At 47.6% G+C, this 12,642-nt stretch overlaps 1 protein-coding gene across 4 annotated transcripts in view; it reads right to left on the reverse strand.

Moving 5' to 3' along the window:
* Nucleotides 1–12,642, reverse strand: part of SSC4D (scavenger receptor cysteine rich family member with 4 domains) — a 35,169-nt gene that overhangs the window by 11,239 nt on the left and 11,288 nt on the right. For 2 of the 4 annotated variants that reach the window (XM_089493479.1, XM_089493475.1), the window contains 4 exons: nt 11,297–11,611; nt 10,604–10,681; nt 9,182–9,509; nt 7,914–8,672 (listed from right to left, as the gene is read on the reverse strand). In XM_089493479.1, coding sequence (XP_089349605.1) covers nt 9,193–9,509; nt 10,604–10,681; nt 11,297–11,611 — 710 coding nt within the window. In that variant the 3' untranslated portion in view covers nt 7,914–8,672; nt 9,182–9,192. Of the gene's footprint in view, nt 1–7,913; nt 8,673–9,181; nt 9,510–10,603; nt 10,682–11,296; nt 11,612–12,642 lie in introns of those variants that run through there. The other 2 variants (XM_089493478.1, XM_089493477.1) reach the window with 2 other exon arrangements.

A 12,642-nucleotide genomic window follows, 5' to 3' on the forward strand; every position in this document is an offset into this window, starting at 1 on the left:
TAGTATTTATTTATTGGTGTTTATTGACTTTATTAATGTACGAGACTGACTTTTATTTATTTATTTATTGGTATTTATTGACTTTATTAATGTATGAGATGACTTTATTAATGCATATACTCATCAGTTTACAATATTGCCTGTCATGTTACATATTGTTTTATGTATTTGTTTCAGTTTCTTTTGCTTTTTGTGATTTTCTTCTCCTCTTTTCCTCATCTATCTTTTAACTTATTCATATGTATATGTACATATATTTATTACATAATAAATTTATATATAGCGGCTGGTTCCTGTTAGCCTTTCCTGGCTAGCAACAAAGATAATTAGTGGGATTCATTTTATTATATTGTATGGATTTTATTGCTGTAACCTGCCTCAACTTATAGGATAGGTGGGGAAGGAATAATAATAATAATAATAATAATAATAATAATAATAATAATAATAATAATTAATTATTAATTATTATTATTATAATTGGGCAATTTACCAGGTGCTTGGGCGACAAGACCACAGCCTGGGACCAGACGCTGGTGGCAAAGACATGGTTGACCATCTGGATTAAGGCGAAACGCTCATCCACACCAATCCCTTAGGGACAAGAGGTGACCCAGGACAGATGACAAGGCAGACCAGGCCATAAGGATGGCCAGAAAGCAAAGAACACAGAGATTTCGGAGACGTTTGGCCTTCTCTGTCTTTGCCGCAACAAACTGCACATCTCGGGATTCCCTAGCCTTGAGCCAGGGCAGTTAAAGCGGTCTCAAACTGGATTAATTCTGCAGTGTGGCTGCAGCCCAACAACAGGCCGTACCCATTTAGCTTTGGGCTTCAAACATATATTACATCAGTACATGGAGGTTTGATTTTTTGGTAAGGAAACAAGCCTCTATTTACCTTTCATATTCTTGCTACATTGGTACATTTGAGGTCCCTTGACCAATAACCACTACCAGACAAAGCTAGCTAGCTATCATCTATCTATCTGTCTATCTTTCATCTATCTGTCATCTATTATCTATCTTCTGTCTATCTATCTATCTATCTATCTATCTATCTATCTATCTATCATCTATCTATCTGCTTATCTTCTTTCTATCATCTATCTATCTATCATCTGTCTATCTATCTACAGTATCTATCTGTCTGTCTGTCTGTCTCTGTCTATCTATCATCTATCTGTCTGTCTGTCTATCTATCAATCATCTATCATCTATTTATCTGATTATCTACCTATCATCTACCTATCTGTTTGTCTATCTATCATCTATCTATCTATCACCTATCTATCTATCTATCTATCTATCTATCTATCTATCTATCATCTATCTGTCATCCATCCATTCATTTCTTTTTCCCAATACTGGAACTCATGGCAGTTTACAAAATATACTGCAAGCAACACAGATTAAAACACATACAGAAAGGTCCCAATGAGCTGGTTGCTTTTATAATGCAATGGCGCAGTGGTTTGAGTGTCGGACTATGACTCTGCGGACCAGGGTTCGGATCCCCGCTTGGCACTGAAACCCATTGGATCAACTTGGGTGAGTCACACTCTCTCAGCCTCAGCAAGCCACCTCTAACAAACCTTGCCAAGAAAATCCCATGGGTTGCCGTAAGTCAGAAATGACTCGAGCAACAGCAACATGGAAGATCACCACCAAACTGGGAGTGTGTCGCAGTTCGTTGGAGGGTTGATACATCTTGAACCGCAGACGGTGGCCATACTGATTTGGGGATCCTGGGAGCTATAGTTCTCCCAAAATCCTTTCTATCCCCCAAGTTCTGCATTTCAGCATTGGGCAGAGAAAGGGTTTCCCCAGGATGTCTCTGACAGTGACTCAGACAAGGAATGAGAAAAGGGGCCATCCCTTTTTCAGAGGATCCTTTGGTGGGAGTCCACCAGATTTGCTTGCTGCATTCCCAGCAGCAAAAGCACAGCAATGCCTTTCTTTCCACTGCAGTGGAAACTGCTGAGCTGCTTTGCCATTGCATACTAATGTGGGACTGCTGCAATGCACTGCCGGGAGGCTGGATCCTTTCCGAAGCCGCGTTTGAAGAGAGAGAGAGAGAAAGAGAGAGAAAGCACTCTGGGGGGAAACGCTAGAATTAAAAAACTTGCACCGCTTGCAAGGAAATCAAAGGCAAGAGCATTCATTTTCTTGGCCGGTTCGTGAGCTGTGTCCACAGACTGCCTGCAAAATCCGCTTTTACAGCAAAAACAGTAGAGTCCAGGTTGGTGGGGCGGTGGATCCATTCCAGGTTTTACGCTCCTTGGATACAGCACCTTGGACAGGCCCTATGCAAAAGCCAGGCAAAACCTGGAACAGATTCGCTGCCTACCAACATCGAAGCCCCCCAAAAATCTGGAATGCCCTCTTAATAATAATAATAATAATAATACAAATTTATTTATATCCCACCTCGCCCTATGGACTGAGGATGCTGTAGTAATTGTGCAGCAAGCTGAGGACAAAGGAGGAAAGTGGCTGGAGGGGAGAGCAAAACCGGGACATTTTAAAAGTAGGTGAAAAAGTGGGATGGCAGAGGATTAATGGGGCCTGCCAGGACAGTTGGAGGGTATGTTTCAGAGCTCATCTAGAGGAGCAAGCATCTTTCTCAGGGGTTGCATGGCTGCATGCATTGCTCGGCTCAGGCGAGGAACGCTGGCACCACTGCTGCTGCATTGCAGCATCACCGTGGCTTGTTTTTTTGAAGACAGCGATGCAGCAGCATGCAAGGACAGAAAGGGCAGAGCTGGCGTGGCACACCTCGGCTGCCCCTTGTACCCTCGGGTGCCCTCTGGGTGACAAAAGATGGGGACAAATGATTAGGGGAAATCCGACTGCCAGTCCTAGATGGCGGTGGTTCTCGGTTTCAGAGGATGGCAATGACAAACCAGAGCTCCCTGACATCATCATCTATTGCATATAAAGGGACTTGAGCATCCACAGATTTTGGTACCCATGGAGGATCCTGGAACCAAACCTCAGCAGATGCCAAAGGCCCACTGTACATTAATTTCTTCGTAAGGAAAGGTATTCTCTCTGCTTCATGTCCTCCTTTCCACCCCGGCTGCCTTCCTCCTGTTCCTTCCCTGCCAGCTCTGCAGATGATGGATGGGTCCTGAAAGCAGGCGGTAGGCAGAAAGCACTGGGGGCCCCCCATAAAGAACCATTAAGGGCGGCATTAGCTTTCGTCATGAGGAGGCAGGCGGTGGCCCAGTGCATGCCAGGCAGCCTTTTTTTTTTTGCTGCTGCTGCAGAGAAGGAGAGGAGGACACTGCAGGATGACTCAGCCGATGCCAAGCATCCAGAAGCCCTGTCTTGGCTCCGAGGCAAGAGGCCTACTGACCGCCAGGCCCCCAAAAAGCAAAGGCACCCCCTTTCCCTGGTCTTTTGGGGACTTTTGCAAATCTTGGTTTCTTCTGCCTTAAAATTGCTTCCGTTTCAGATTTCGAGCCAAGGCTGCACTTGCCTTCCTCTGAGGCTGAGAGAGTATGACTGGCCAGTGGGTTTGCACGTCTGAATCGGGATTCGAACCCTGGTCTCCAGAGTCATACAGGGCGCATTTACGCTGTGGAAATAATGCTGTCCAAATAATACCCTCCAGGAGCTCTAGTCTTGAGACTCAAGCTGTTCCACCATGCGGGCTCAAAATATAGATGTCTCGGGTCTCGTTCCCACTACAATTTAATATGAATCGAAAATGGGATTATGTGACCGTCGTTCCCACTTGAAATCGATCGATAAGATATGTTCAAAAGGAGTTTGCCACTTTGAGGTTGAGAGAGTGTGACTTGCAGAAGGCCGGACAGTGGGTTTGCGCGGCCGAGTCGGGATTTGAAGCCTGCAGTCCGATGCTCCCATCGCTACACCACTCCAGGTGTCCAAGGTGGCTTCAAACAGGGTTTTCTTGGCAAGATTTACTCAGAGGTGGTTTGCCATTGCCTTTCCCTGAGGCTGAGAGAGTGTGACTTCCTCAAGGTCCCCCCATGTGTTTTACGGCTGAGCTGGGAATCAAACCCTGGTCTCCACCTTCATATTTCAACACTCAAACCAGTGTAATACAACTGGATCTGGAGTGTTTTCAGCTTTTATTTGGGGACGTCCTACATTTTTTCTGGCACGTCCGACATTTTGCAGTGAGGACATCTGGGCCTCGTTCCCACTACATTTTAAACCGGGTCGCAATTTGGCTCAAATGACCCTGGTTCCCACTTAAGTCGAATCGTTGAAGCGATTCGGCAAGGGGGCCCACGCACCAGACCCATTTAACCCGCATCTTTTTGACGCTGATTCACACAAGGTGCGGATTGGAATCAATTTAAATTTGCCCTTTGGCCGTCTAGAGCGGGTCTATTCTGAACCGATTCGTGTATGAATGTGAACCGCAAGTGGGTTGTTTTAGAGGGGGAATAATGTGATTGGGGCAAATCTAGTGGGAACCATGCTCCGTTGTCGAATCAATCGGTTGATTCAGATAGCGCACCAATTTATCTGTAAGTAGGAATGAGGGCCTGGTCACCCTGAGTAGACACCACACCGGAAGATAGACACCCTTTTGTGAGGTGTCACTTGGTTGCGATGCGCACCCCTGAGAAACATCCCTACAAAAGCAGGGAAACCAAGGAATGGAGGAAGGATTGTGGCCCTGCAAGGACCAAATTGCAATCCCTGGAGGGCCAGATTCCTCCCCAGAGACTGCAGTTGCGCACCCCGGCTTTCAAAGCGCACACCGGAGAGCGCGCTCCCTTGCTGAAATCCAGACATGCTGCAATTGTGTGGCCAAGCAGAACTTGCGGCGTGTGCCCCCTTAAAGCTCAAGATGGCTGCAGCGGTATCTGCAGCGTCTGGTTTCTGCATCCAGGAGGCCCAAAGCTCTTTGGAGACCGGCGAGGGGCAGCGCGCGTGTGCCAAAAATGCTTTCGGCTGTTCTGAGAAACGGAGACCAGCTCTCGGCAAAGAGGCTCTGAAACCCGATGAGCTGACTGCACACAAGTGACTTTGCAGTTCCTTAAAATAGCATGGCAGCGGCCTTGCTCCAGCTCTGCAGCATGTCTCTGGGAAAAAGGAGAGCGCCAAGGGACCCACCCTGGCAAGCTAGAGAAGCCAGGGATATGGGCATAGCAAGGGGCAACTGAAAATAAATGGGTGCTCGTTTACGCCGCACAGTTCGAGCATGGCCTCGTCACTTTAACTGCTGTGGCTGGACCTTGGATCCTGGACTCTGCAGTTTGGCGAGGCACTACCAAAGCATTCCCTAACCTAGGCTTCCATAGGATTTTTCCATAGGATGCAGTAAATGTAGAGTTGCTGTTGTTGTTCTTGTGTGCCTTCAAGTCGTTTTGGACATATGGCGACCCTAAGGCGAAGCTAACCTTGGGTTTTCTTGCCAAGGTTTGCCATTGTCTCCCCTGAGGCTGAGAGAGTGGGACTCAATGGGTTTCATGGCCAAGCCGGGAATCGAACCCTGGTCTCCGGAGTCCGATGCTCAAAGGCTTGGAGGGGGGGAAAGGGAGGAAAAACAACACCCTTCACATTTCTAGCTCTGCTTGGTTCTTTTTCAGGCTCAGAACAAGGCTTGACCATCTTATCCCCAGCTGGGCACCAAAGACCAATTTCCGAGGCGCTAATCTCCAAGAAATCAGCCTCTAAACCCAAGGCCCAAGTCCCCCGGGTGATGAGAGGCTGCCTTCCTCCGTCTCCATCCTCAGCCAATGGGTAAGCGGTCCAGCCAGGGCATCCTCCCTGGTTGCCTAGCAACCTCCATGTGCCTTCTTCCTTTTGACATCACTCTCAGCCTGAAAGAAGCAACAAAAGGAGGCATAGGGAGGAGGGAAGGATGGGAAGGAAAAAAAGGGAGGATGAGGAGTGGAGGAAGGAAAGGCAGGGACACAAGAGGCTGGGGAGGGTCTCTTGCTGGCTAGGGATGGAGAGAATGAGAAAGAGAGGGAGAAAGAGAGAAAGAAAGAGAGAGTGATGCCCACAGGTTGCTAAGACCTAGACTTGTGTGTCTCCCATTGTTCCTATTGTGTCTGTGTTGTGTGCCTTCAAGTCGTTCCTGCTTCATTCCCACTTACAGATAAATTGGTGTGTGATCCGAATCGATGGATCGATGAGTGGTTTACACCACACTTGCCCCAATCGCATTTTTCGGCATCCAAATCACCCACTTGCGGTTCGCATTCACGAATGAAATAATTCAAAATGATTCGGCTCCAGCCGGCCGAAGGGTGCATTTGAATCGGTTCTGATCCGCTTCTGGTTCACGCTTGCGTTGAATCGGTTTGGTGAAAAAGACGCGGGGGGAAAAATCAGCGTCACAAAGACGCTGGTAAAATGGGTTTGATGTAGGCCCCCCTCAGCGAATCACTTCAGCGAATCGATTTAAGTGGGAACCAGGGTCATTCGGATCAGTTCAACCCGAATTGCGATCCGATTTAAAAGGTAGTGGGAATGAGGCCTGTGATAGGTATGCTTTAGGATTCAAAGAGTCATAGTCCAATGCTCAAACGAATATTCCACGCTGGCACACCAAACTACAAATCCCCAGATTTTGTAGGATGGAGCCATGGCAGTTAAAGTGGTGTCAAACTGTATTATTCCTACCCTGTAGATGCACCCCTGAGTTAAGTACAGTATATTGAACTGCTTCACTAATGCAGAATGCTGGCTATGCAGTTCATTATATTTTGTTCCTGACTTGCTATTGTTTTGCTCAAAAAGAGAACAGATTGGGCCATCGGACTGATAACCCTCCCCAAAAAAGTAAGTATCCATGGCAGGTCTTGGGATATTCTGGAACGCAAGGCCTGGTTTGCCATTTCTGATCGGAGGATTAATCTTTCTGGCTGCCTCCCTTAATGCGTTCCACCCCACACACCCTTCCAGCCGGCTCTTTCCGTCCTCTGGAAAGGCTGCAAATCCGCCCTGAAAATAGCCACTGGCTTGGCTTCAGATGTGGTGAAATATTTATTCCTCTCCTCCCTGCCATCCACCCTCCGTCCCCATCGCCCATCCGGGCTCCTGCCAGCCACCATTTCCTTTTATAAGAGATGATGAAGCAAAGTTGCCATTGATCCCGGCTAGGCGGGAGCTACACTGGCGCTACTGATCCGGGCAGATCTGAACCTTCTGCAGAATTATTATCCGAGTCTTTTGGACATTACAGTGTGCCCTTGGTACCCACGGATTCCTTATCCATGGATTCGACCATCCGTGGCTTGAAAATATTAGCAAATACACAAATTCTCCAAAGGAAACCTTGATTTTGCCATTTTATATTTCACTACGCCACTGTATTTCATGGGACTTGAGCATCTGCTTTTGGCATCCACAGGAGGTCACAGAACCAAAACCCAGTGGATAGCAAGGTGCCACTATATGATGATGATGATGATGATGATGATGATGATGATGATGATGGGACAAAGCAAAATGGCTGATTAATATGGGAGAAAAGGAAGGATGTGGGGTGCTGATCCAAGACAAACTGCTGCCTGAGACCCATCTGGACTCATATTCCATGCAGAGAAACAGACAAGTTGAATTTGTCCTCACTACTAGTGTGTCCACACTGCAGAATTAAAGCAGTTTGACACCACTTTAACTTCCACGACGCTATCCTGCAGCATCCTGGATAGAGTCATGGAAGCTTAAAGTGGTATCGAACTGCTGGGATTCATAGTTTGGAGAGGCACCAGCCCTCTCTGTCAGGCCACACCAAACTATGGCTCTCAGGATTTGGTAGGAATAGAGTTGTGGGACTGAGCTTGTTTTCTGCTGCTCCAGAGACTTTGGGACACGGAGCCATAGATTCAAAATACAAGAAAACAAAGGTTTTATATAGATAGGTATAATTGGGGGGGGGGGGGGGGAGGACAATGTGGAATACAGACACTGTAATATAGACAAAAATAATTATACAAACACTCTCACAGCCTCCCCATCCCACCCCACAAATGATATATATTTACACAGATGGCCATGTTGCCTTTAAAAAATAAATGCATCCCTTGCATTTGTTAAAAGTCCATCTCCTCTGATTCAGAGGTGGGGAAAGTTCCAGATTTGGACTACAGCTCTTAAAACGTCGTGGGAGACGCAGTCCAACAAATGTAGCTTTTCCTCCAGCTCTGTGTCATGCTGGTTTCTTTAGAGCTTTTCCAAAGCTGTCTTGCCCCCGATGTTGCTTGCACAACTGGACCATGGAAAAGCAGTTGTGTGCTGGGTTTTGTAAGGCGTCGGGAAACCAGCACCGAAAAGAAAGCTGGTGGTGTAACGGGATATTTAGAAATGCAGTTGCAAATCCTGGGACGTCCCCACAACTCTCTCACACACAACACACCCCACAAGTAAGTAAGCTGAGGACAAAGTGGGAATGTGGGAGGAGGAGAGAGAAACTGGGACGTTATAAAAGCAGCTGAAAAACTGGGATGGCAGAGGATTAATTGGGGGGTGTCCCATCCAAATTGGGGCAGTTGGAAGGTATAATACAAGTAAATATATATATACACAGATTTACAGAAGACCTGTGTACAGGCCCATGCTCATTCCGAGGATGTACATGTTGCAAAGGGGCTGCACCACCAGAAGGCTTTGGATGCGGGTCTCAGGAATCGCCGCCTTCCTCAGCTCTGTTCCCTAAGGTTAGTGACTTTTAGTCTGGGGAGAAAAGAACGCATGAACCATGAAGCCGAAAGAAAGAACCATTTTCCCACTCAGATTCAGCGGAGACCCGACTCAATTCCCAAAACGTTGTGCATCCGCATTGCAGAAATAATGCAGTCTGACACTGCTTTAACTGCCATGGCCAATGCTATGCAGTTCTGGGATTTGCAGTTTTGTGGGATGTTCAGCCTGGTGAGGATAGGACTGAGGCATGGCATGATTGTAAATTTAAATACCTAAAGGGCTGTCACATGGAAGAGGGTAGGTTTAATGGCTCTGAGTTACAGGAGGATAAATTTCCATTAAACATCAGAAGGAGCTTCTTGAGTGTAAGAGCGGTTCAGCAATTGTACCAACTACCTAGAGAAGTGGTACTGGGTCTCCTTCCCTGGACATCTTCATGGCCGTTAAAGTGGGGTCGACTCGGATTATTTCTGCAGTGCGGACACAGCCTAAGACAATGGATCCAAAGGATGCACCCAATTCTGTGAGCCAGCACCTACTTTCCAGCACATCATAGCAGGTTGCAGAGGGCGCCTGCGTCTTCCGAATGGTCGCAGTTGTGCACGTTCCAGCGAATGTGGGAGCAGCGCAAGAGCGAGGCCTCATTTCCCTTGCACTTGAGGTTGTCGAGGAAAATGTAGCCCGTGCCTTGGCCATACCGGGCTTCCCCTGCGGCGGCTAAGGCCCGTCCGCAGCCCAGTTGCCGGCACACAACTCTCACGTCTTTCATATCCCAGGCGTCGTCGCACACTGTTCCCCATTGAGACAGGTAGAAGAGCTCCACACGGCCTTCACAGCGGTGGCTCCCGTTGACCAGGCGCAGGAAGCCTGCGAAGGAGAAAGAGAGAAGGACAAGGAAGAGAATGGCCTCAGCATTATGGGCCACACTGGGACTGGATTCCTCAAATCTGTCCTCTGTTCTTTCTCCAGAATATAATATTGGTCCCTGTTCTTTATGGTTTCCAGACCCTTCGCCGTTTTGGTCGGCCTTCTCTGGACATGCTCCAGAAGGGTGACTCAACCCATATTCTGAATCAAGGAAAAATATAGAAGCTGCAGAGGGTTTTTGGCTTCAAAGAATCTCAAGGAAAAGCCGATCAAACGTTACCAGAGCATTCCGACCCTATCGATCCGAAATGCAAGAATAGATTTTACTGGGTGCTTGCTTGCTAAGCTTCCATTAGGGTTTAATGACAGCTGGTTCACAATTGGCACATATATCTCCGCTAACCTGCTACGATTTTGTTTTTTTTGCTATTTGCTCTCATATTGTTGTTTTTAGGCAAATCTTCCAGAACTGTTATGAATGATAAGTACGCAAAGGGATCTTATAGGACCTTTGAAACGAAATAAAGAAGTAAATAGCATGAGCTTTTGTAAAGTCAGAGTGCATCAGCATTACAGAAATAATGTTGTTTGACACCACTTTAAGTACTGTAGCTCCATCCTGTGTAGGACTAGTGTCCCACAGAGCTACAAATCCCAGAAATCTGGAGCTATGACAGTTGAAATGGTGCCAAACTGCATAATTTCTACAGTGTAGACACACCCCAAATCCACTTCATATCACATGCATGGAGCGAAGTGCCTAGGTGCAGATCTTGATACCCACGAATGAGCAGGTTGTGCGTGTGAATAGTAATGGAAATGCCAAACTTGTGGGTATGATGATGATGTGACAAGTTCAGTTTTAGGGATGGTCTTTCAGGGAAAAGTCAGGAGGAAAGATTTCGCCTCAAGCCAAGATGATCAGATACCCGTATGAACGGTGGAAACACTGGAAAGAGTTCTGCTGCTGGTCAGGAACCAGAAAGGAGATGGAATAAGCTGGGCAAGAGAGCCCTCGTGAGGCTGGAGTGTAAACTAGTATTATAATATGTGTAATGTGCCAGGGAACTCTTTCCCCTTCACACTTTACATACCATCCTTTGGCCGCGTGGTGGTTGAGGTTGTAATGGGAAAGCTGTCCTCCAGGAATGGATCTCCCGATTCATCAACACCTGGACCCAGGAAAAAGCATATCGCATGTTGAATATCAAGGAGATGGACCATAAAATGCACATTTACCGCAGCCATCTTTGAAGGGTTTTTTGTTTGTTTGTTTGTTTGTTAAATAATCTTTGGGTCAGGGGTGCCCATTGGGATAAAATACATGTTGCTTTCACGTGGGCTGGGGGGTCCTGGGAGTTGTAGCCCCAAAATTAACTTCTCTGAACACTGGTTCCTGAGACCCTCAAAACGCATCAGTGACGTGGCTTGGACAATATTGCCCCTTGGTTTTAACTATAAAGCCCAGCATCCCTCAACCCAGGAGCAAGGAGCCCTGGTGGCATAGTGGTTAAATGCCAGTACTGCAGCCACAATGTTGTAAGTTTGATCCCAGGCAGGGCTCCAAGGTCCACTCAGCCTTCCATCCTTTCGTAAGTTGGTAAAAGGAGTACCCAGCTTGTCGGGGGCAATTGGATTACAGATTGTAAACCGCTTAGAGAGCGCTGAGTTCAGTGGGAAGCGGGACAGAAATGTAAATGCTATTGCCTAACAAATGTCAGGAGGAATCTTTCTTCTCTGGGGAAGGAACTGAGGGAAGGGGTCCTCTTTGCTGCCCACCTACCCACCTCGGCAGATGACCCCGGCATCCTCATGGTGTCCGCAGTTGTGCTGCCCCCATCCCAGGTGGAAGCAGTCCGCCAGGTCACTCTCGGTCCCGGTGCAGCCCACATTGTCCAGGAGGATAGGCCCGCTGCCATAGCCGAAGTAGCCCAGCACGGTGGCCACCACCGCAGATCCACAGCCCACCTGCCGGCAGACCACCTGGGCATTGGCGAAGCCCCAGTCATCGTCGCAGACGGTGCCCCAGGTTTGCCCGTGCTGGACCTCCACCCGGCCTTGGCAGCTGCTATTCCCGTTGGCCAGTCGGATGCCACCACCTGCTAGCCGGACCAGGGAAATGTGCTATAAGTACATAGCCAGCCCTCCCTTCACAATAACATCACACTACCACGTTGTGCTTTCAAGTTGTTTCTGACTTATGGCGACCCTATCATGAGGTTTCCCATTGCTTTCCCCTGAGACTGACAGCATGTGACGTGGACAACGTCTTCTAGTGAGTTTCATGGCCAAGCTGGGAACTGAACCATTAGGCCATACAGTGCTATTATTTACTTTGACTTCTATGGCTGTCTCCTGTGGCTTTGTAGTTTAGGGAGTAAGTGTCGGACTATGACTCTGGAGACCAGGGTTTGAATCCCCGCTCGGCCATGGAAACCCATTGAGCGACCCTGGGCAAGCCACACGCTCTCAGCCCTGCAAAAAGTCCTAGGTTTACCTTTGTTGTTGTTGTGGGCCTTCAAGTCATTTCCAGTTTATGGCAACCCTAAGGCAACCTTGTCACGGGGGTTTCTGGGGCTGAGAGTGTGTGACCTGCCCAAGGTTACCCAGTGGGTTTTCATGGCCAAATGGGGAATCATACCTTGATCTAGTCCAATACTCAAACCACTATGCACACTGACTCTCAACCTGAAGGCACACAACAACAACAAAAACAGAGTACTCTGGCTGAGAATCCTAAATTTGTTGTTGCTGTTGTTGTATACCGTCAAGTCATTTCCAACTGATGGTGATCCTAAAGCAAGATTTTCTTGGAAAGAAGGGGGGGTTGCCATTCCTTTCCTCTGAGGCTGAGAGAGTGTGACTTGCCCAGATTCATGAGTGAGGGAAGGAAGGAAGGAAGGAAGGAAGGAAGGAAGGAAGGAAGGAAGGAAGGAAGGAAGGGCAAACTGGCAACGATGCTGTCATGTTTTGGGGGCAAAGATTTAAGAATGAGAGCCCCAAATGCAAGAGAGATATCATGTTTTCTAAGGAACTGGTTATTGTCAGAAGCAGGGATGGACATAGGATGATCCCCAGGATTGCACTACAAATCTTTTCCATCCACTCTTCCTTCTCTTTTCTTTTTCCCTGT

This window comes from Sceloporus occidentalis, unplaced genomic scaffold, assembly GCF_023333645.1.
Source record: "Sceloporus occidentalis isolate IW3139 unplaced genomic scaffold, rSceOcc1.0.p SCAF_64, whole genome shotgun sequence".
Classification (NCBI taxonomy): Eukaryota; Metazoa; Chordata; class Lepidosauria; order Squamata; family Phrynosomatidae; genus Sceloporus; species Sceloporus occidentalis.